This window comes from Hydractinia symbiolongicarpus, chromosome 9, assembly GCF_029227915.1.
Source record: "Hydractinia symbiolongicarpus strain clone_291-10 chromosome 9, HSymV2.1, whole genome shotgun sequence".
In the NCBI taxonomy this organism is placed as follows: domain Eukaryota; kingdom Metazoa; phylum Cnidaria; class Hydrozoa; order Anthoathecata; family Hydractiniidae; genus Hydractinia; species Hydractinia symbiolongicarpus.
In genome coordinates this window covers 28,001,484-28,025,326 of record NC_079883.1, presented here as the reverse complement: position 1 = coordinate 28,025,326, position 23,843 = coordinate 28,001,484, and the positions used below count along the sequence as shown (strand labels likewise).

The following is a 23,843-nucleotide window of genomic DNA, read 5'->3' as shown; positions in this document are numbered from 1 at the left end:
AAAGACGCACTGGCATCATTGTATACCCATTTGGAAAAAGGGCCCAAAACCAGTTTTTACGATTTTGCTTGTGGCTTAAGCGAGTACGCCAAAAATCGAGAATCTGGGTATTTTCAAGACACGCGTTTTTTTCATGACGTGCTCCACGGATTCAGCCATAAATGCTCTCAAGCCTAACAACAGTAGCAGGTTAAGTGGAATGAACTCACCGAACACAAGTAACTGTGAACAATTTAACAGCTTTCTGCAAAGAATTAAAGCCTCGGCAAAATTAATGGGACAAGCGCATTTTACGTTTTACGTTCAATTCTTCATACACCAGTGGAACATTAAAGTTTTTAATAGTAGCCGGACTAGAATGAAGATTGGTTACTACGGTGCGTTTGAGTAGACACTGACTAAGAAGATTGTGCAAAACGATATAAAGTAACATTATCAGGTTACAAAAGTGCTAAGCCTAAAATCTATTATTAAATATGGTGCGTGATTTTATATAGAAGCCTGAATATTTACAAAAGTAAAAAGTATCCACGTATATTATAATACAATCACTGTACTGGGGCTTCTATCATTGTTTGTTTCATAATTTTGTTGACATAATATCTAACTGTCATGAAATTGTTATTGTCACTGATCTTATCGCCTTGTTCACACTAAGGAGCTAACATCGTTACGACTTTACCAAGATATGTAGTGTGTGTAGGTGTAAAAGGTGTTAATAACTTTTTCTATATATAATGTCAAAGTTCAGGTAACAAAGCTCTTGATATTTAACACAGACTTCTTACTGACTTCAATCAAAGCTGTGTTTAAATACTTAATAAATTCTATTTGAAAATCTGCCTTAGGAATAGAAAAGAAGTGCTTTCAATAAAATTATTTTATATACATAAAATAAAGCAAATATGTTTTTGGTTTACATATATACATGCTTGACTGCATTGGAACAAACATTAATTTAAGTTTTTATAAGTTTCATGTCTAGCTTTTTCATATTCAGTGTTCATGCTGCTACCGAGTATAAGATATATAACAAATAAAAAAATATATATAACTAAGGTAACATATTGTCTTCCTCTATGACCATAGAATGTGCTGCTAAATTTGTATGCCAATCTTTTCGTAGATCCATTTCATGTCTCATTATTCACATCGCAAATGTCATTTCTTCCCAAGCTATATAAATAAGGAAAATATATTATCTAATAATAAATACACAGTTTTACATTGTCAATCACCAAATATGTAAATAATTATTGTGGCGCCGTAGGTTAGTGGTTTTAACTCTCACAATTTGTGTGGGAGACTGGGGCTCAATTTCTCTTGGTAGCGATTTAATTTTGGCAAGAAAATGTTATCACAACTCAAGCCATGTGAGGGAAATTGGGGCATGGCTGCTTTTCCTAAAGTAGGAACCAGCAGTAACCAGCAGTATTTTGAAGTAACCAACAGAGAACCAGCAGTTTTTTAATTAACCACAAGAGAACGTTTAGTTAAGTAGATAAAAACGAAATGAATGCAACTACCGCTTCGAATGCGCAACATGTTTACAATGTATACAACAGTTCATGACACGTTTTTTCTGAAATGTTTATGTCTGGTGGGAGTCAGGCTTTATGCAACAGTTGATTAAAAGGGTGAAGGCTTTTTTTAAAAAAGTCTGCGTAACTCAAAATGAGCATTAAATAGATAGATAGATGTGCATATTTTACATGGCTAGCCTCACAAATATCGAGGGATATACCCTGTCTATTATTTCCAGGAGGGGCCATGGCTTAGATGGGGAGTCCTCGAGTATAGTAGTCCTCAAGCCCACGCTCTACCAGACAACTCCTGGCAACATCCAACGGCCCACACAGTGTGCCATCTCTCCAAATTCCCTCGCATGGCTTGGGTTAACCCGGGGCTATGGTAACATTCACTTGCCCATGTTGAATCGCTGTCAAGAGGAATCGAAGCCCGGTCTCCCGCACAGCTATAACCACTAATCTACGGCACCACAAATACTTTAGGACTCCGCATCTATATTACTTCCAGGCCTTTCCTGGAAGTAATAGACAGGGTATATCCCTTAAATTTGTGAGGCAAACCATGTAAAATAAGCGCATTTATCTAGTAGGATTAAGTAACACTCATACTTAATAACACCTATGTGTACAAAGTACATGTCCTTTTGAAGTGCATTAGAAAGGCTTTGGAGTACTCTACACTAGAGTGCGTATCATCAGTGAGTGCTGATATTGTAGCTGCAGAGCTACAATAGCACTGATGGCAACATAGCAGCTACATTTTTATGCAAATTGCCATTAAGCTAGCCAAAAGAAAAAGGAAAGTTGGGTTACTATACCCTGTATTGTGTCATCAGAGGCTAGAGTAAAGCTAGCTAGCTATAGATTTTGTGTTGTAATTACCTCAACAAAAAATGTTTAGCTACCAAAAAAGGTAAAAAGTAAAGGTACATACATCCTGTTGTATATAGTTAGCATTCCTTGTGACTCCCATAATATTCAGTTTTTTCAGCAAGAACGTTTAAAATCCGAGCCAGAACTGCCTTTACATTCTGCTGCAGCTGTCGCGCCATTATTTTTTCCTAGACGAAAACATTTGCCTTATATGGACACAATTTCACCATATATGGGACAAATCTTGAGATACGAAACTGTGACTGTAACGGTGTGGTGATACTAAATCAAAACAATACCAAGAATAAATTACCAAACGGTAGTTGATCAAACAATGAAACATTCACATCGTGTTATGTAAAATAATATACTCATGTGTGTAAAATGGTAACTTTGCTGCACAGACTGGACAAAAGGTTTGAGTTGAAAAATTTCCTAATTCTAATCACTGGAATTTTTACGTATCTTGGAATATGTTTGTCCCTCCAATTCCTTGTCCGATCCAGCCATCCATCTGGAACCTTCTGATTTTACTTTTTCTCCCTGTGGAAAAGTGCCCATAGTTAGTTTACCATTTACCCATGTGCCTTGCCTTTTCTGGTCAGCAATATATATTTTGGTCAGCAGTCTTGCTAGTATTTAAGCTGCAGTTGCTTCATGGTTTTCCTTTTTATGCTATGTATTATATAGCTATATTTTGTTCACTCTTATTAATATTATGTTCTGTTAAAGCAGTGAGACTGTTTCGGGTGCCAACCATGGTCCTTTGTTTATCTTTTCCAGTGGCGATTTTGTGACACGGAATTATATTTCAATAATTTAGACCTGAATATGTTCTGCCCAGATTGTGAAAACAGCCTGTTTACAACCGGGACAGCTGGATTATGTACGCATGATGTACGCATCATGTACGAAAAAAAAGTCTCGACGTAAGTCTTAGTATAAACTACTGTTGTAGTAAATACAATTCAACATAATATACTTTGAAGTAACTAAATTTCACGGAACCTAAATTATTCTTTTCTCGGCAATTAAGTTTGGTGAAGAGTTATTAAACTTGCGAATCCCAAAATTTAGTATTTGCAACGAGATTTCGTTTCATTTGAGAACAACAACAACTTTGCCACCAGGGCTATTTGCTTGTCAGAAGTGATGACGAATAATATAAAAGCGGTCGACCCTGATTATATTTGTTCTATAAGTCTCGAATAATATATGACTGTCATACATAAGCCAGCCTTCCCCGATTATGTGCGTTCTATAATAAGTGAGAAATAATATAAAAATATCGTATATAAGCCAGTCGGCCCCGATTAATTTGTTTCTATAAGTCTCGAATAATATTAGACTGTCGTATATAAACTTGCCTGCCCTGATTATGTTCCTTTTATAAGTACCAAAAAATATTTTTTGAGTAATGAGCCGCCCCGTCCTGATTATGATGCCCTGATTATGTATTTTCTGCACTGTTCTTAATCAGGGCAGCGTTTATTATCTGTTTATTATTAATTTTTGAGATTTTGAGTCTCTGGACGCTTGGAAAATGCATTTCGAGAATCTCTAAGATAAGATAAGACTGACCACCATTTCTACGCAATTTCAGTTAATTGTCTTGGTTACTCAGTAAAAACACACTTATTAATCGAGAATATTGTATTATGGCACATTTTGGTATACAACATCATCCGCATGGAACGCAATTTGTAAATTTGGGGAATGGATTGGGATGCCGGGTAAGAAAATAAATAAGTAAGGCAGGACAGATAACGCATGCTGCTAGTAATCATAACAAGGTAATCACACCAAAATGCTTGCCCAAGGCAAAGAGGGTAATTTCCTAAGAGTATGCACGTTTTGGTTGCCCCTCACAAGCTTATGTCCTCATGGATCATAATATTGTGAACGGTTTCCAAGGCATGACCCAGATCTCTTCATGCATGAATAACATACTCATATCCTCTATTCACGAGGTACATTTCACAACTAATAATACATTTACTTGTCACTTGTAATTAATGATTAATTATTTAGTTTATTAATTATATACTTATTTAATAATTTATTCTCATGCATGAAGGATATTGTTTCTCTTCCACTTCAATCATGAAGGTACACTGCACTTCACTATAAACCGATAATCACATATGGTGTCTTCTGCACCCAATAAACATGTGTTATCAATAATCATGAGCTAAAGGTGGAATGCACAAGCTGGTCCAGTATTGGCCCAGCGTGTGTTACCACATAATAATAATATCAGGATTCATAAAAGGGTGTGCCTCACCGTAATGATAATAAGTGATAATAATATCAAGTAATAATAAGATACACAAGCCTCACACACGCATCTGTCCAAATGTTATATGGCTGACATAGGAAGCCCGACATCCCCATCAGTAAAAGCGCAAGTGGAAATTGGATGAACTGTTGCTCCCACCGCTGGACAAAAACCTTCACAACTCTCGTAGCCAAATGGTTGTGTAAGGAAACCGTGCGGCTAGAGCAACAGTGCAGCCACAGTGATCAGTGTTCGCATGACCACCCATCGACGACTGGGTGATGTGAGCTAATCCAAAAGCTTGATCGTATGCTTGCAGTGCTGGACCAGTGCGTGAAAAGAAGTGCCAGTGATCGGAGGCAAGCATATTCGGCAAGTGTCATCCGGTTTGGCAGCACATAAAAGAAAATAAACATAGTTAGTTCAAGTAAAATTGGAGACATTACCACAGATGATAAGGGGTGGGTGGGTGGGAGCTTCAAATCTGAGGAGCTTTAATCTTCAACAACCTCAGTTCTTTATGGCTAAAATTGGACTGACCCATGTCTCATGTATTTATTGACTTGTATTATTAAGCGAGGCAAAACAAATGCATGTTGACCTGGGGCAACTGAGACAATGCTCTAAGCAGATATAATCCAACATGGCTACCTATTAACAGAATCAGAAGTGCCTTATTCTTAACCTTATTTGAGGTACAGTACTAGGTCAGAGCCAGAGTGGTATCTATCATTATACAGGACAGCTAGAAGGTATACTGAAGTCACCACAATTAACATGAGCTAAATATTCATTTAGCTCCATTTAATTGTCTTGGTTACTCAGTAAAAACACACTTATTAATCGAGAATATTGTATTATGGCACATTTTGGTATACAACATCATCCGCATGGAACGCAATTTGTAAATTTGGGGAATGGATTGGGATGCCGGGTAAGAAAATAAATAAGTAAGGCAGGACAGATAACGCATGCTGCTAGTAATCATAACAAGGTAATCACACCAAAATGCTTGCCCAAGGCAAAGAGGGTAATTTCCTAAGAGTATGCACGTTTTGGTTGCCCCTCACAAGCTTATGTCCTCATGGATCATAATATTGTGAACGGTTTCCAAGGCATGACCCAGATCTCTTCATGCATGAATAACATACTCATATCCTCTATTCACGAGGTACATTTCACAACTAATAATACATTTACTTGTCACTTGTAATTAATGATTAATTATTTAGTTTATTAATTATATACTTATTTAATAATTTATTCTCATGCATGAAGGATATTGTTTCTCTTCCACTTCAATCATGAAGGTACACTGCACTTCACTATAAACCGATAATCACATATGGTGTCTTCTGCACCCAATAAACATGTGTTATCAATAATCATGAGCTAAAGGTGGAATGCACAAGCTGGTCCAGTATTGGCCCAGCGTGTGTTACCACATAATAATAATATCAGGATTCATAAAAGGGTGTGCCTCACCGTAATGATAATAAGTGATAATAATATCAAGTAATAATAAGATACACAAGCCTCACACACGCATCTGTCCAAATGTTATATGGCTGACGTAGGAAGCCCGACATCCCCAAATTTCCCCAAATTAGTGTGGGTATTGGAGGAAAAAGTCAGTCATTAAGAGTACCGGCTTATATGCGTCAACAACATACATACATACAAAGGAGCCTAGATACACGTTAAAACTGTACAATAACCATAAAAAGCAAATAACAGTCTATGGCCAAAATAAACACAAAGTCATAATACTTGACATATATAAAATCCATATTACAACACGAATTGTGTATGTAACCACAGGACCTAGTCTAGTAATTATAATACAATAAATAACAAAGATCACTCTGTAAATTTAAATGGATCGAATGTCCCACAACTTAGGCACGTCATTGAGGTTGGCCATTTTAGAACACCACTGTGTTAACACTTTATTGGGAAGATGGATATATCGACGATAACAGTCGCTGGACCACCTGCCTAAGATCTTAATGGCAGAGTCTGGAATACCGCAAGATGCTGCGGCAGAGGCCCCACCAATCCTGAAGCTATGCGTATTGAGATCGGGCCCATTTACGCTAATTTTTACAAAGGCGGAAACTAACTTCCTAGTAACAAATTCGCCGTTGGAGAGAACAAACCAAGGACCCTGATGAGTACCTCTGTACACAAGAAATTGAGAGAAAGCTTTGACAGGACACAAATCACCCTTAATCCTCCCAAACCTAATTTGAAATGTTTTCCTAAAGGGATCGGTTTTAGAATTTTTGATAGTCATATAAAGAGTATTGTTGCAAGGTGAGAAGCTAAACTCGGATGGGGACAAGTGAATATTGGGATCAAAATAGGTTTTGGAGGGGCAAACATATTCCGAAACTCTTAACAGACCAAAAAAGGCAAACAAAATAAGGCATCGCCACATAGCTTTGTCACAAAATGAAAAACATGAATTGTTGATAAATCTTAGCATTTCGTGTAGGTGGGAGGGCGTGATTGGCAGTCTCTGGCGGCTTACAACATTCTCAGTTCGCCGAATACCCCTCATTACGTAGTACAATTTTCCCATGTCAGATATCTTTTCGGAAAATCCACAGATTAGACTTTGGTACTGTAGCCCACACAAGTACACCTTAATAGTAGCATATTTGACCCGCGTTGACATAAAAGTGACATAGAGCTGAAGGTGGGATTCAATAAGCGGAAACATCCGGATAGAGGCGTGGTGGCAAAACATTCTGTAGGATGAAAGTCCAGAACGGTAGGTAAGTCTGGTGTTTGGTGATAAAGCAGCATCGAAGAGGTAATTCATTGTCACACTAAGCATTCGGAGATTGACGAGGGGATAGGAGTAGGAAGCTCTTCGGCGTATGGGCACTGCTCTTTGAACTTTGCGACCTGTAAACGCGAAAGTAGGTCTGCATAAATATTAGAAGTGCCACAAATGTGGCGCATCAGCAAATTTATGTTGTGATTTGCTGTAAAATAAAACAACAAGCGAACAAGTTTCATGATGTGCTCACATTTGCACGAACCAGTACTCCATATGCGGACAATGGCCTCGTTGTCTGTAAAAATGATAACCTGGGTATCAGACCACTTCTCACCCCACGAATGTACCGCTATAACAACCGCAAGCAACTCAAGAAAGGTAATGCTGTAATTGTTGGTGTTGGAAAAAGGGATGGAAAACCATTTCCCATTGTAAAAACCGCCTAAACCACTCATGGAAGCATCTGTAAACATGTTTAAACTTTCTGATGTGAGGAATGATGTTTGGATGACCGCCATCCCGTTCCAACTGGGTAAAAAATTCAGCCACCACTCAATGTCCTTGCGGGATTCCGATGTAACGGAAATGTGATGGTAAAGGCTACTTACAGTAGTAGAAAGGTCAATTAACCGGCGCAGAAAAATGCGACCACATTTGACAACTTTGCATGCAAAAGACAACAATCCTATGAGTGATAGTAGCTCCTTTTTTGTGCATTTTTTCTTTCCTTTCCACACTCTTAACAAAGACAAAATAGCATCAAATTTGTCCTGAGGTAAACGTATAACGAATTCACTGGTATCAATTTCAATGCCTAAATAGGTCAGGACGCGAGATGGACCAACAATTTTTTCCGGTGCTAAAGGAACTCCTAGGCAGTTAAAGACCTGCTGGATTAAATTGATGATATTTTGGCAGGCGGCTTTTGAGGAATTACCTGTAATAAAGTCATCGAGATAATGAAGTAGCTGCCGAATGGAAGCAAGGTACTGAAGAATCCAGTGAAGTAGGTCCGCAAAGTGATTAAAAGTAAACGGTGACGACCGTCCACCGAAGGGAAGAACAACATCAAAAAAATATCTTCCCTGCCATTTGTAACCAAGGAGGTACCAGTCATCCGGGTGAACTGGGCATAACCGGAAGGCATGTTTGATATCAAGTTTGGCAAGAAAGCAGTCTCTGCCGAGTTCACGTACCATATCAATGGCCTCGTCAAATGATGAATATGTAACTGAATAAGAGTCCTTAGAAATGCCATCGTTAACCGAGAATCCTTGTGGTGATGAGAGGTCTAAAATTACCCGGATGGAACCATCTTTTTTAGGCGCTGCACCCAAAGGGGAGCAATGAAAACTAGGAAGAGGAGGACAATCAAAAGGGCCTACGGTATGCCCTCTATTCAACTCCTTTAAAATAGCTTCATCGACTTTGCTTGCATGTTCCATAGAGGATTTGTTGTTGGAAGTTGATGGGAAAAGTTGTCCATGTTGGTACCCAAGTTTAAACCCATGGCTAAAGCCAGAAAGGATAAAGTTGACTAAGACCCGATTGGGATGTGAAACTAATAAATTGCCCAACAATAAGACATTTACAGGAGTGAAAACAAAGGACTTAATCGGAAAAAAATTATTGGGTACTTGGCTGAGAGGGCCTAAATGAGCAACGGTGCCCTGGGTGGTTTTTAGAGCAATGGGGGCACTTGTGTGGAAAGGGACATGGATTGGAACATGACATGCCTCTATTGAACCGCCAGCACACCCTGGGAGTTGATGGAAATCGAACCTGGTGGAAGCTGCTTGCGGGAAGATGCTGGGAAGCATTCCGAAACGCGGGGCCTAACCCACCTGTACTGGAAGACCGGGGGCAATTCGTAGCAAAATGTCCTTGCTGATCACAACTAAAACATACGTAAGAAGTTCTTGTGGAGGTGGAGGAGGTGTAAGACTTAGTTAACAATGGAGCCCCTCTCAAGTGTTGCGTAACGAGCAAATCGTCAAGTTGGTCCCATCTCCGCAGAGAATCATTAGCTAACTGCAGCCGATGCAGTTTGTCGAAGGCACACACAGCGGAGAAGACGTATTGGTTGGCAAACTGGGTGACTAGAGTTTGATAGGTGACCAGCTGTGTGGCAAGATGGGGATAAAAATAAATAAGGCAACGTAGATAGTTGCTCCATGCAAGGCACCAGGAGGCAAAGTCCTTAATCCGAGACCTACCCGAGACATTCCTGCTTAGCGAGAGTCGGGGGACTCCATCTGCAGTTCTGACATTGAGGTCGTACTCACCCTCGTCATCGGGGACAAACGACGAATTTAAGGATGGTGGGAGGAGTAGTTCCAAATTAACATACTCCAAACGCTTAATTTTCTCCAAAACAGCCTTAGGTACGGCGGGCAGCGAAGGTACAGAACAGTGGGAAGAAAACAAAGGGGCCTCAATGCGCACAGCTTCATCTGTAGGCTGAGGAACCGCAACAGCATCCGCGCCATCTTGATCAAGAATTGGGTCCAAAGAGCCGGCGGGCCGAACACAAGAGCGCGAGGACAACAAAGATGGCGCAGTGTAATGGTGCCCCAAAGACGTGGTTGGTGCAGTTGAATTCAAATGGTTTAATTGGTTAGCCTCTACTTGGCTACGAATTTCCGTGCGGACAAAATCAAATAGGTCCTTTTTTAAATTGTCAAAAGTAGTATTTTTTCGTTTGAACAGGACTCGTTTAGTCGAGGCTTTGTGAACTTTAGACGAAGGTATGGTTTTGTGCAATGGAATTTCCTCACCAGAGGCATTGCTGATGTCGGCATCGTCAGAGGATAATTCAGTGACCACGTGTTGCTGGGGAAGGTCGCTATCTCCAATACGTGTTGCACTGGTAAAATGAGCCATCAAAAGCTCAACAATATTTAGAAGAGATTTCCCTCTGGTGTGGATGTTTAAGGAGTTTGCCAGTAGAAGGAGCGCTTCCTTGCCCATAGAGGCCCACTGTTCAGCTGTGCGCATGTGAGGCTCTGTTTCAAACACAGGAGTGTCAAAAAACTGCTTACCAGACTGGGGTGTGGATGAGCAGCATGGTTGTTCACTGGGCGTGTCGGTTGCTGGTGCTTTAGTGCCTTTTTGAAGAGGTTGTTTATTTTTAGGTGCCATAGTGTTGCAGTCCAGGATATCTGATGAACAAGAGCTTCAAATCTGAGGAGCTTTAATCTTCAACAACCTCAGTTCTTTATGGCTAAAATTGGACTGACCCATGTCTCATGTATTTATTGACTTGTATTATTAAGCGAGGCAAAACAAATGCATGTTGACCTGGGGCAACTGAGACAATGCTCTAAGCAGATATAATCCAACATGGCTACCTATTAACAGAATCAGAAGTGCCTTATTCTTAACCTTATTTGAGGTACAGTACTAGGTCAGAGCCAGAGTGGTATCTATCATTATACAGGACAGCTAGAAGGTATACTGAAGTCACCACAATTAACATGAGCTAAATATTCATTTAGCTCCATTAAAAAATTACGGCAGTGCGAGGTTTAAGGGTGTTTTTCACCAGACAAATTTCATCGCGTAAATGCAAGTTAATAAAATCCTGCTGTAATAATTACTGCTGTGTAGTTTGCAATCACTTTACAACATAAAGCAATGAAATGGTGAACAGAAATATAAAACCAACAAATGATAATGTTATTCCTTAGATGAATGAGCTGGATTGTATTGTCTACATGCACATTTAAATTGTTTTTATAAATCATCGGGTATTTTCCAGCGGTAACAAGGTTGGAGATGTTCTGGAAAAGTACTTGATGCTCTATTTGCTCTACTTGATGCTTTATTTAAAAATTCAATAAGTTTGCTAGCTTTATAAAGAGGATCATCAAGCAGTAACCATTTAACACAGTAGTTGTAAGCTGTCTCATAAAAAGATCTTACTGCGTCATAGAAACAATCTGCTTCACCTTCGTCAATAATACCATCATCTAAAGCTTTATGAATTGTTGTCTTGGTAAGAATACCAATTGTCAACGATGCATCAACTGGTTTGGTTTTGTAAGCAAATGTTTAATTTTGCAAAGGAGAGTTCTTCAGCTTTCAGATTTCGAATTACCTCTGGCTTAGCAAATTTTGAAGCAAGTTTGTCCATAAATTGCTGCATCTCATCATACAAGCATTGAATTAATAGCTCTTCTGTTTGCAAAAATTTGTTGAAATTGGTAAATGTAGGCTCATTGGCTTACTAAATGAGTTGGAAAGATGAAGAAAGCGCTTATCATGCAAACATTCTGATAGAAAATAAGATTTTGAGCCAGCATATTTCTTAACTCCCTGTTAACACACCTTTCTGTCCATAACCATCTGGTGGAAATATACTTTATCACCTCTTGATATTCTTTATCGCAAAAGTCATAATATTTTTTTAAAATAAACTTTTGTTTAGACGACTTGTCTAACCACTAAAACACAGGCCTACACAGTGATCTTCCAGATCGAAACTAGTGATGGTTGAAAAAGCATCTAAACCTTTACTAGCAGCATTGTATAATATGTGGTATGTGAAACTGGCAATCACAATTTCTCAGTTCTTTACGATTTGATTTAATAGAGTTATTAGAGCCAATATTTGCATTAGTATTGTGAACGGAAATTGCGCTAACCATATCCCAGTATTTGCCTTGTTTTACAAGTTGGTTGTCAATGCTGTTAAACATAAACTCTGCGGTACTTGAAAACAGAACTTCTAACATGTTCATGTCAAAAAATGTTGTCATTATTCTGCCAAAAGTGTAAACAAATTTTCTTACGCTTATGGGAAACTTTTCTTCAGCCCTGCATCATTGCTCCTGTCAACCATTAACTAAATACATTCACCCTCATATCACTGACCAATTCGGTTTGAAAATATTTTCCTATGCAGTTTGTAATAGCACCTGTTTTTGTTCTTCCACATGAAAAGCTCTGGGCTGCCCTGTTGCCCTTAAATCCTTGTTTGCCATACTGTGTCACGTGGTCGGAAAGATTAAAGAATGTGTTGTGGTGAACTAACATTCAAGCCATTTTTACCTTGGCAGATATGGATGGATGAATTTCAGTTTCATTTTGTTTTGGAAGGTTTATTTGTGTGTTGCCTGAAAAATTAATGACAAAATTTTCCTGCTTATGCACTTTGCATAATGACGTTGGAAAGTCCTTGCAATCAAACTCTAGAAATGTGGTTTCACTGGGCATTTTTTTTTTAAAAAAAAGTTTGAGTTGTTGTGATAGAAAATAACAAAGAGAATAACTCACCTTTTAAAGAGGTTTTTTATGACTAGGGCTATCTTCATGACGTCTAATGTCATTTGCTTCACCATATGCCAACGAAAGATTCAAATTACAAACTGAACAATGATTGTACTGATGATCTGGAACATGGGGCAAACATTTTCTTATAAATGCGAATTTTTTAACTTGTCTGAATATCTGGTTTTATATTTTTTTACTTTCGAAGCTATGTTGTAATTTTAACAAGTTTGATCTAATTTACTATAATTATTCACATCAGGCTTCAAGATCACACGTGTTTGTTGGAGGAAACAAAAGACATCATTGTGTTAAAGAAGAATGAATATTATATGAATATTGAACATTATTTTAAGAATTTAAATTTTCGCTGGGTTAACTTACATAACATAAATGTATGGGTTTTATATAATTTCATCACGTACACAACTTACCCACGCCAACGAAGACAACATGGTAACCAAATTGCGAGAGAATCGACAAGTTTCTTGGTCTGGCGTAATGCAGGAATCTTTTTTAAAAATTTTCGAAGGCAAATACTGCTTAAACGGGACAATATTCTTTCAAACAGAAGTAGGGAAGGGTATGTTCAAAAACGGGAGTCTCTCGCTTAAAACAGAAGGGTTGGAACATATGATAGTTGCAGCCCTACATAGGTACAATGTCATTGTTATGACATTGTACCTATGTAGGGAAGTTGTACATATTTTTAGGACAGGGTTCTATTTGTGCCCTGGTTGATATTTGCGAAACTGTTTGTCTTCACTCCCATATAAGAAATATTTTTCCCATAAGTACTGTGTTGTGGTAGGACTTAAGAATTTGAGGAAATGTAATGTAATGTGGTAGGATTTAAGAATTTAAGGAGGCTTGAGGATGCTGGGCTGCCTTCATCAGCTTTCGTTTTGGGATGTGTGTGTACTCATAAGATAAAGGCAATTTTAAACAAGTAGTTTTGAAAAAGAGAGAAAGGAAACAACGAAAAGTTATAAAAAAGAGAGAGAAAACGAGCAACGCACATTTGTAAAAAAGAGAGAGAAAGGGAACAACGAACAGTTGTAAAAATTAGAGAAGGAAAAATTGCGAGAAAGTAGCAACGAGAAGTTGTTCGTGACAAATATGCTTTATGAGACTAGCATAAGTGTCACTGGAGGAGAGTGTTTTAAATTGGGTACACACACAGGAGAGTTTTGTGTATTTTTGCTTGCCTAGCACCTCGCCCCTTTTTTACCAAATTACCCTTTATATTAATATCACAACGTTGTTAAATGAAGTACATTTGTCTAATACTGTGTTTTCTTCTAGGAACATTAGCAAGTAATCACTAATTGTCTACTCTAAAAGATAAGCTAAACTAACTTATTTGTTACTTTTATACTAATATTATCTTATTGCCGAATTCATTTCAAAACATGACATTGACAAGAACACAAATTCTAATTTTGCTTTTATTAAAAAAGAAGGAAAAGGTGGAGAGATAATGAGCAATGGAAAAGACAACGCATTTGGGTAAGAAAAAATATCAATTCCTGATTAAATATTTAAAACTTTGTGACCATGCTCTGACCCAACTAACCTTAACACAAATGCCAGAGCCAAAAAGTTTACCACTGAAAAATAACAAATAATGTCACACAGGAATTCATCTGTTCTGACTCAACTATGGACAACGACCCAACTTTGAACGCAGGACTGACCCATCTTTAGGCAGGTTGGTCTGTCAAAAGACGGGTTGGTGCGTTCGCAGTTGGGATGGCCCATCTGTTGGCAGGCCCGGCTCAATTTTGAACATATGTATGCAAATTGTCTTAGTTGGTACAGGCCTAACTATTGACAAAGGTATATATATGCTTTTAAAAAACGTGTCATCAGTTGGTACAAACTCAACTGTACACAAGACTCTTGCAATTTTAGTAAATGTGTCATAAGATGGAACAGGCCTAACTATTGACCAACAAATTCCTTGTTAAGGCGTCACACGAGAGGGAAGTGTTTGTAACAACAAAAATTTTGATTTGAATTGATATCTTGATATACGTTCAAACTAAATAAATACAAAATTACGGTAAATATCCAGTTCAAATTTAAATAAAATATTTGACATAGAATAGCTAATACTTACCAGCTGCCCAGTGTAAAGTACTATGAAAATGTGTGAGAAGTGTAAACTTATGTGAAATTGAAGAACAAGCTATATCACTCATAGAAATATTGTGTAAGTAAGATCATCATCATTGTTGTGCATTGAAATATTGTGCATTGAAACTCAAAAACTTGATGTTGACTAATCAAGAGCTGACTGAAGAATGACAAAAAAGGAGTGGCAAGACTTATATATACATCACACCAGGTAGGCATGGCAACCAAAAACAAATATGGTAGCCTGGATGCTGATGATTACCATGGTGTGTCACTCAAACTAAAATATCACTAAATAATTATAAATATAAATATAAACTTTTTTATAAATTTTGTACTTTTTGAATTTTAACTTTACATTCCTATGCTTCAAAAATACTGTGTCACAAGATGGGACAGGTCCAACTATTGACAAAGGACTTATGCTTTTTTAAAAATCATACCAAAAAAAGGAACAGGCCTAACTATTGACACTTTTTAGAAACAGCCACAACACTAACCAGTCTGAAGACTCCCAGAATAAAGTTAAGCCTTCTACTATGGGCAACACGCTGTTACGAATTTAAAAAATTGAGCACATGCCTAGTGAAACTGTGGACAAATGCAGTGCCTATAGACTAAAAAGAACAAAAATTGTATAATATAATCTATTACAAATATAGCTAAAGTAATAAGCAATACAAATACCATGTCATAAATTCTTTTTTCTTAAAAATTGAACAAACAAATTTGATAAACGGGGATTAGTAGCACAGTTGGTAGAGCATTCGACTCATGTCCAAGTGGTTGTGGGTTTGATCCCTAGATAAGGCTGTCGTCCAGTTGGGCAAGAATTTCAAAAAATGTTTCTGTAGCTCCAATTGGAGCTTTAAAGACTCTGCTTGAAACTGGTGAGACTGATCGCTTAAAATATAAATTAACTCAAAATATTTCTTTAAATCATAGTCATGCTTCTTGAATATATAACAAAATATTTCAATCGCAGCTGCCTCAGCAAAAAAGATTCTGTCTCTCAAGTTGCGTAATAGGTCTAGTAGCAATAATTTTATTGAAGATTATCTTGAAAAGTAACATAAATAGCTTAAACAATAGCTTAGCTAGCTATACCATATATAAACATGACATTACACTGAACTAAATGTTAGATCTTCATATCTGAGTTATAATTATTTAGCTAGTCATTATGCACACAACAACTCAGGTGAAAACATCTTCAATCATGCAACAAGGAAGTCTCTAACTGTTTTAAAAAAATGTATTCACTGATATGGTCTTGCTCGAAGGGTTGGTTAATAGTGTTTTTTTGATACCTACAGCAATCTTAAAAGCATAACTCGATTTAATCTCAGCTAGCCATATACAACAATACACCAGAAAAAAGTTGTAGCAGTTTTTTTTACTTTATTGGAGATAGTTTACGCTAAATACAAGGTCTTGATGTATGCAAACATCTTTTAATGTCGTATCACAAGTTGGTCTTGGCCCGTCAATTGACAGGGCAGTATGTCAAAAGATGGGCCACCTTGTTTAAAGATGGTCCCTCCTGTCTTAAGACGGGCTGTGTTCCAAGTTGGGTTAGAATACATCTATTAAGCATGTTTTGGACAATTTCATTATTCTTTTTATTACTTAACACGATTTGTGTGTTCAGGTCCAGGAAGACATCAAGTAATAAAAATTCATGCAGTGATTTAAATTTTATTATTTCACTTTAAGTCACTTAATTTTAGTGATTTTAAAGGGTTTTAAGTTTGCAAAACAATGCAACATGTGAATTTTATGCAATTTTGTGTGGAGTTTAGCATGCCATGCCTAATTATACAAGTCACATTGTTAAACCACAGGTGGTTACCCAATTAGATATCATGTAGGTTAACTGTGTGAAAGAACTTATTGTTGCAATTACATTTAAATCATTTACGTTACAGAACAGCTTTCACCTGGATTTGTGTTTTTCATAGAAATACCTGACCGAATTTTATTGCATTTGAACAGTAATAACTTATAGTACCAAGCCCTCTGCCGTTGACTTTGTTGTTTTAAATAATGAAAGTCCAACAGATATTTTTATATGCGGTGAAAACTTATTTAAAAAAAAAAATACACAAATCAGGCTCTTTAGCAATAAAAAATGACTGCAAAATGAAATAAAACCTCTTACATCTGTATTTACAGGAAATTTAATGTGTATATATATTGACAGTTACACTATTTTCTTACAGAGAGATGTTGGAAATGGATTGTATGTTCTTGTTTTTATTGACTTTGTACCAACAACAACAACAACAGTGGTATAAGAAACATTATAATGCCAAAACTATTGACACTTAATTCTGCAGTATTGTTAAAATTTTTAACCATAATTTACAAAATTTAAAATCCTAACTAAAATAATTGGAAATTTTGAATTTTAAACATATCAGATTTGACGTTTTATAGTGTTCCATGCAGTATTGTATGATCACTCAACCCAATCTGACTGATGATGATCAACTGAAATCAATGTAAACTTGGAGATTTGGCTAAAATCTAGCATTGTTAATAGATATTGTTATATCTGCTGTGTCTTTTTTAATTGAATTCTATACATATTTATTTACATTTTTATAGCAATATGACATTGAGAATTTGGTTGTCTTTTTGTAAACTTATTCAAAGACAAACATATACATGTTTATCAACTAATTTTGGTATATGGTGTGCGTTGGCTGCGTTCTGTGTCATAATTGTTGCAGCATTTCATTTTGGCGAAGTTGCATTACAATGGAGTATGATTCGCTATGCTGGCAAATTTCAATTTGTTCGCCGTTATGACAACATTGCTGGCAAATCGTTTGAATATCGGCTATGCTTGCCACAGCCAATAGATTTAGTATATACATGGGTAAACGGAAGTGACCCGAAACTAATAATGGCGTTAAACAGTGTCAAGAAAAAATTACGTGAAGAATTAAATGTAACCTCTGGAAAGATGTATGCATCTAGTAAGTGGCGAGAAAAGTTGATCAATTTAGAAAAATATAAGTGGAAGAATTCTGTTATCTGCCCTGTTCCTAACTGTGTTCCTGCATTCAAACTTGCTATATCTGGCTTACCAAAAAGTATATCAATGACTGAATTGATTCTTATAGATTCAACGTTTTCCTCAGCAAAAGACATATATACATGGGATGATGACTTGGATATTATATTTGTGACTTTCAAATCACGTGAAAAAATCCATAAGTTGATGAATACTACTTTAAAGCATAAGAAAACTAAGTTGAAGGTGACAGAAGTTTTTTATACAAGCACAATAAAAAGTGGTCATAAGAGAATACATGATGCTTTAATGATGTATGATGTTACAAAAAATGATACAGAAAATGTAGTTAAGGATTCTATTCATTCAAGACTTCCAAACTCTATAACAAGTGTCTCATTGTATTTAGAGGAGGAAGTTAGTGTTATACATTTCAAAGAAAAGAAATTTGTTACAACGTTAAAAGCTCTGGCTAAGAAAAACTTTATTATAAATAAAAGAAAGGCTAGGTTTTTCCCGGTTACTTATATCTGGAAGCCGATTTCGATTTCTCTTGACACCGAAGATGAAGATGCATCAAGTAACAGATTTGCCGACAATGAAGAGTTGAAGTATTCACTTAGATCAGTTGAAAAATATGCACCATGGATAAGAAAGATATTTATAGTAACTAATGGTCAAATTCCAAGTTGGTTAGATTTAGACCATCCAAGAATATCGATTGTCACACATAAGGAGATATTTGCAAATAAAAGCCACCTGCCAACATTTTCCTCACCAGCTATTGAAACGAACATTCACCGCATACCAGGACTTTCAAAGAAATTTATATACATGAATGATGATGTCTTTTTTGGTGCTGAAGTGTGGCCTGATGATTTTTACACGCATTCTAAAGGTCATAAAATATTTCTATCGTGGTCGGTACCCAACTGTAATGAGGGATGTCCAGCGTCTTGGCTGAGTGACAAGTACTGTGATAAATCCTGCAATGTATCTGCATGCGATTGGGATGGTGGAGATTGTGTAGGACCGAATGCCAAAACAAACTGGCAGTTGCAAGCTATGCAAAGTTCAGGTCTTTATCCAAATAATTTTGGTGAGTATTGCTCAAGTGGGTGTGCACCAAACTGGATAGGTGACAGATACTGTGATGCTAATTGCAATACCCCATTGTGTGGTTTCGATGCTGGCGATTGTAACGCAGCAAATTTAAAGCTTTTACATTCCGTTTCGTTTTCGAAAGATGTATTCAGGGAAGCTAAAAAAGTTGTTGAAGTTCCAAAAAACACCTATGCCATGTTTATAAATCTAACTAATGCGTTTGATGTTGTTATTGAAGGGAATCATAAGGACAGTCCTGTCTTAAGATCAGCAGTTTTTTCGAAGAAGTTAAAAATATTATCGTTAACGTTTTTCAAGAATTATACTTTAACAAGCATTCCATTTCAAGTGTTGGGCTACAAGGGTGCTAATGAAACAGGAAAAGCTGTTCTCTTTTTCAACGTCTCTGTAGACACTCTTACAACTACTGTTAGAAATGAGAACATTGCAACAACCACGACAATGATTACGTATCCAAAAAATGTTTACAACGAAAGCGATTTTATATTATCAAAACGAAACGCTTCGGTGCCTTTGTTAATATTTTATCCTAAGAATTTAGCAAATTTGTCCATGCCTGATTATTTGTTGGAGAGATTAAGTGTGTTGGAAGAAGAGTATACCGATGGTGAGATTACAGAGCTTGGGTACAACAAAAGTAAAAGTCTGATATATCAAGATTACTTGCTTCATGCAAAGGTATGGTTTTTTTGTTCTGTTGAATCTTGGTTGGGTAACGGCTTTCTTGAAATAATGTTAATAAAAGCAACATGACAGACTTGTCGATCTGATTTCTTGGTTTGGAATCGAACAACTTGCAAAAACAAAGTGTGATTACAAACAGATTTCACATCTTTACAGTCTAGTGTGTTCATACAATCAGGAATGTTAGGAAGGAAAACATCTATAGGAAGTTTTATTATTAAAAAAGTTGAGAAGAAAAACTTGATCTTGTCTCCTAATTTCATAAAATATGTTAATGCTGTTAACCAAACCATAACTTCTGTATTTTGACTCATTTACCCGTATATGTATGATTTTCGTCTTGTTTATTCATAGTCTGAACATACCAACCGCAAGTTATTATGGGATGCAGAAAGTTCTCCACCCAATCACGAGCTAACCAACCCTTATACCTCATTTTTTACTTTTTTGCCATGGGAGAAAAATCATTTCTTACACGAAATAAATCAATTATACCAACGAAAAGGTCTAATGGACAAGTATAAAGTTGCACGAGTCAATAGAAGACGTCTCTTCGACGCATTTTCATCATCTTTACTCCACGTTAGTCGGATTTACAATCGGGAATTTGGCTACCATCCGAGAAAAGTTCCCGCGCATATGCCGCACATGGTGGATCGGGACGTCATTTATGAAATGCAAAACCGCTTCTCAAAATATTTCGAGGCGACGTCGTCTCACAAGGTCCGGCATCCACAAGACATGCAGTTTGCGTTCTCATTTAATTATTATTTGATTGGTGTAAAGAAACCTGCAAACTTGTCGTCTGTGTTTGATGAAGTGGACACAGATCATTCAGGTAAGCTGTCATTTAAACTCCGGGTGTAAAAACTGTTTCTATTGAAATAAAACAGGAGAATTCCGCTAGTCTTTCATATTTTTTTACTGTTCATTGAAATTACTTTCAACTTTTTTATATTAGTTTGATTACATTGGATGCAGAAACTTTGCATTTCGCGTTGCGAACGAGATATATTAAAAGATTCCCCGGATCGCTAAATGTTAATTTAAAAATTGCAACAAAAGCATAAATGTCAAACTGAAATGACTATTCTTGACCAGGCTTAAACGAACTGTATGATCAAATTTGGCGCCTAAAATAACAACAAAATGAAAATTTTCGATTTTTATTTTATTCGTAAAGTAAAATCAAAACTTTGTTTTTATAAATTTTAACTGTTGTTAACAAATTTGATGACCTAAAACTTTCGCAAATTTAGCCAGAATTCGCGATATTCGCAAATGTTTCAGGCTACGATACTTTCTCTAGTTAAAGTAAACCTATATGTAAGCGACGTGTTTCACTTGTGTGTTCTCTGCGCTGGTTAGAATCCTAAAGTTGATTAAGTGACCCCCCTACCAACCAGTTAAGTAGCTATGTTCTCATTAAATTTCACAATCCAACTCCCTAACGGGAATTTGGGGAACAAATCGGAGAATTATTTGACATAAAGAATTATGTATAATTTAGTCGCGTACTGGTCGCGTTTCTTTGACTGACTTGGTGAATCATAATGTTTCGCTGTTACATCCGATTTAGTGACTGTCCAAATATGACAATAGGAAATTAAAATTTAGACTGAATATTTTTGCAACTGAACTCGAATTTTGTTAACTTGACGACATTCGAGGACACATCTGAAAACCTCTTTAAAATTTAATTCCTTTTTTGTGATGCACAACTAATTGATAAGAAACAATATCAAAACCCTTTATTTTAGTCTATATTTTAATAGCTACCCGTATACGTCTGTCCGTCCGTCCGTCCGTCTGTCTGTCACGCAAAATGGTAGCTTAGCTCCGCAGGTAGCGAGACGCACGCAATGCGGTATAAAAAAGACGGGCGAATCCGTGGATTTATTCAACGGGCTAACGACTAGTTTTAAAAAATATTTGATACATTGAGTTGTACAACCAGTAGTAGGTACGTGAAAATTAAAGTACGCTGAACTCAGGTGTGCAAAAAATTTCATAGATGCTGTTTCTGTTTAGCAACAACCTATTAAAAATGTGTTGCGAAAAAAAATAGTTCCTTTATTTTGGAATGTTAGGTTTTATTTTGTTTCCAATCAAAAAGTTTATGGCAAGATGTTAAACCATTGCTTGTTGGGCGGAGGTGTTTGTTGCAGAAATACGCTAACTTTTTTCCTTAATAATTACATGACATTTGCTATGTCGTTTAGGCACACTTTCTGATCGTGAGTTACGGAGCTTGGCCGCCATCTTGTACGAATTACCGTTAAATTTAAAAGCTATTCATGACATTGAAGGCAAATTACGGAATTGTTCAAACCGAGTAAAAACAAAACAGAAAGTTCGCGGGAAACAAGAGCATTACTTCAACCCATCGATGCCGCTCGTTACAAAAGCGTTATTTATGAATTGCCACGAGCTGTGGCGAACTGCAAACGTAACGACGAGCGATAAACAAAAATATAAACACGAGATTGTCGGCGAGGACGACGTCACATTCAAAATGATTCGAAATAATGTAAGTTTTGTTTTGTATCAACTCGATTGGGTTCGAAAAAATCGAAGAAAATTCGTGTGTTTAAATGATGATTTGGATCACGCGAAAGAAGAAACGAAAACGATACGAACTATTTTAAAAGATTTCTACGAATCGTTGTTTCCCATTCCGTCTCAATTCGAGCTTCCGTCGAATTATCGAAACTCATTCTTGCATAAGCAAGATTTGGAACTTTTTGTACAAAACGAGAAAAATAAAGAAACAGCCGTGAAATTTATTTTCATATTGTTTCTGTTATTGCTGTTTTTGTATTTATACCGACGTAAATTTCGTTTTATATGCAAAAGAATCGCCCGATTTTTATCGGGTTTTAGACGCACTGCGGAAAGTGTGAGAAATATTTAAGCTTAGATAATTTTTACAAATTTATTTATTGTATGCTCATGCTTTTTTGATGCAAAATATATTTTATTTGTTATTATATATTTTGAACAGAGCAAGCATCTCTTTTTTTATTTTTTTTAAATAATGAGTTACAACGCATAAAATCTTATCAAAATACCAACGCTGTTTTGTGTTAATATGTTTTAATTATTTTTTTGTAGTTTATTTTTTATTTCGCGTATCATCTTGACTTTTACTAGAAAAAGATCTTCAAATTTTAGTTCTGTAATATTTGAATTTGATATGATCGTTAGATTTGGACGTGTGTATTGAATACATTAAAAATAACCTCTTAACAGTAATAACGATGTCGAATATGTTGATTAATTTACATGTTAGTTTTACGTGGCAAATTGTGGAAATTGGTGATAGTGCATTTTGAATTCATGTAAAATAAAAAGAAATAAAATTAAATCTCCATATTTATGATTGAGTTTACATATGACTGATTATTCATTGTATATACAAACATGAACCCTAACCAGCGTGCCACTCTATCAAGAATGTGATAACCGTCAAGAACTTTCAACATACTAGCCGTAAGCTGGAGGGATTTCAAACCCCTTAACCCGTTGGGATAATCCACGGGGATTTGCCCCGCGCTAATCACAGCTGCCATTTTTGGCTCATAGACGGAAAGTCGAGTATAAAGTGGATACAGTATCTTTAATATATCAGGAAAATGTAAGGAATTTTAGGTTAAGTAGGCCAGCCAAAACTATTTTTATGTTGAAATTATTTCAAGGATTCAATTTCGGATCTAGCTACTTTTAAAGAATCAGCATTCATTTTTCACAGTCTGTCTCATAATGTTTATTTATACATGCAAGTTAAACTTCAAAATCAGGCTGGAAACTAGCAATAAAACAATAGGCATCGCACGTGACCTGAGGCGAGTGTTAGAAATTTTAAAATGGCAGCATGAGCGATAAAACGGAAAATAGGAATGCTTTGCATTAATAATTGCATGAAATATATTGTGTTAGGTTGCAAACAAGTTGTTTAAAAATAACGTCCTTTCCAGAAATCTGGTAGGAAATTGTTTAGTAGTTCTTTATTTCTCTGTTTTTCAAATCTTTAATCCAGAAACGGGTGCATTATTATTGCAAAGACACAAACCAGCCCCTCTTTCTTTTTTCTCCACAGACTCACTTTTTCATTTACACATTCATAATCAACAT

At 36.5% G+C, this 23,843-nt stretch overlaps 2 protein-coding genes across 2 annotated transcripts; one reads left to right on the top strand and one right to left on the bottom strand.

The window, feature by feature from the left end:
* Positions 1–5,982: 5,982 nt before the first annotated feature.
* LOC130657905 (integrase/recombinase xerD homolog) lies at positions 5,983–7,507 on the bottom strand. Its single transcript, XM_057460892.1, has 4 exons — positions 6,675–7,507; positions 6,451–6,509; positions 6,329–6,369; positions 5,983–6,072 (listed from the first exon to the last, which is right to left on the bottom strand). The coding sequence occupies exons 1-4, from the start codon at positions 7,505–7,507 to the stop codon at positions 5,983–5,985; spliced, it is 1,023 nt and encodes a 340-aa protein (XP_057316875.1).
* An 8,596-nt stretch (positions 7,508–16,103) lies between these two features.
* On the top strand, positions 16,104–23,100 carry LOC130656539 (N-acetylglucosamine-1-phosphotransferase subunits alpha/beta-like). The gene is made up of 3 exons (XM_057459416.1): positions 16,104–19,703; positions 20,064–20,547; positions 21,932–23,100. Exons 1-3 carry the CDS (start codon positions 17,493–17,495, stop codon positions 22,621–22,623), a joined length of 3,387 nt encoding a protein of 1,128 aa, XP_057315399.1. The 5' UTR covers positions 16,104–17,492; the 3' UTR covers positions 22,624–23,100.
* Positions 23,101–23,843: the final 743 nt, after the last annotated feature.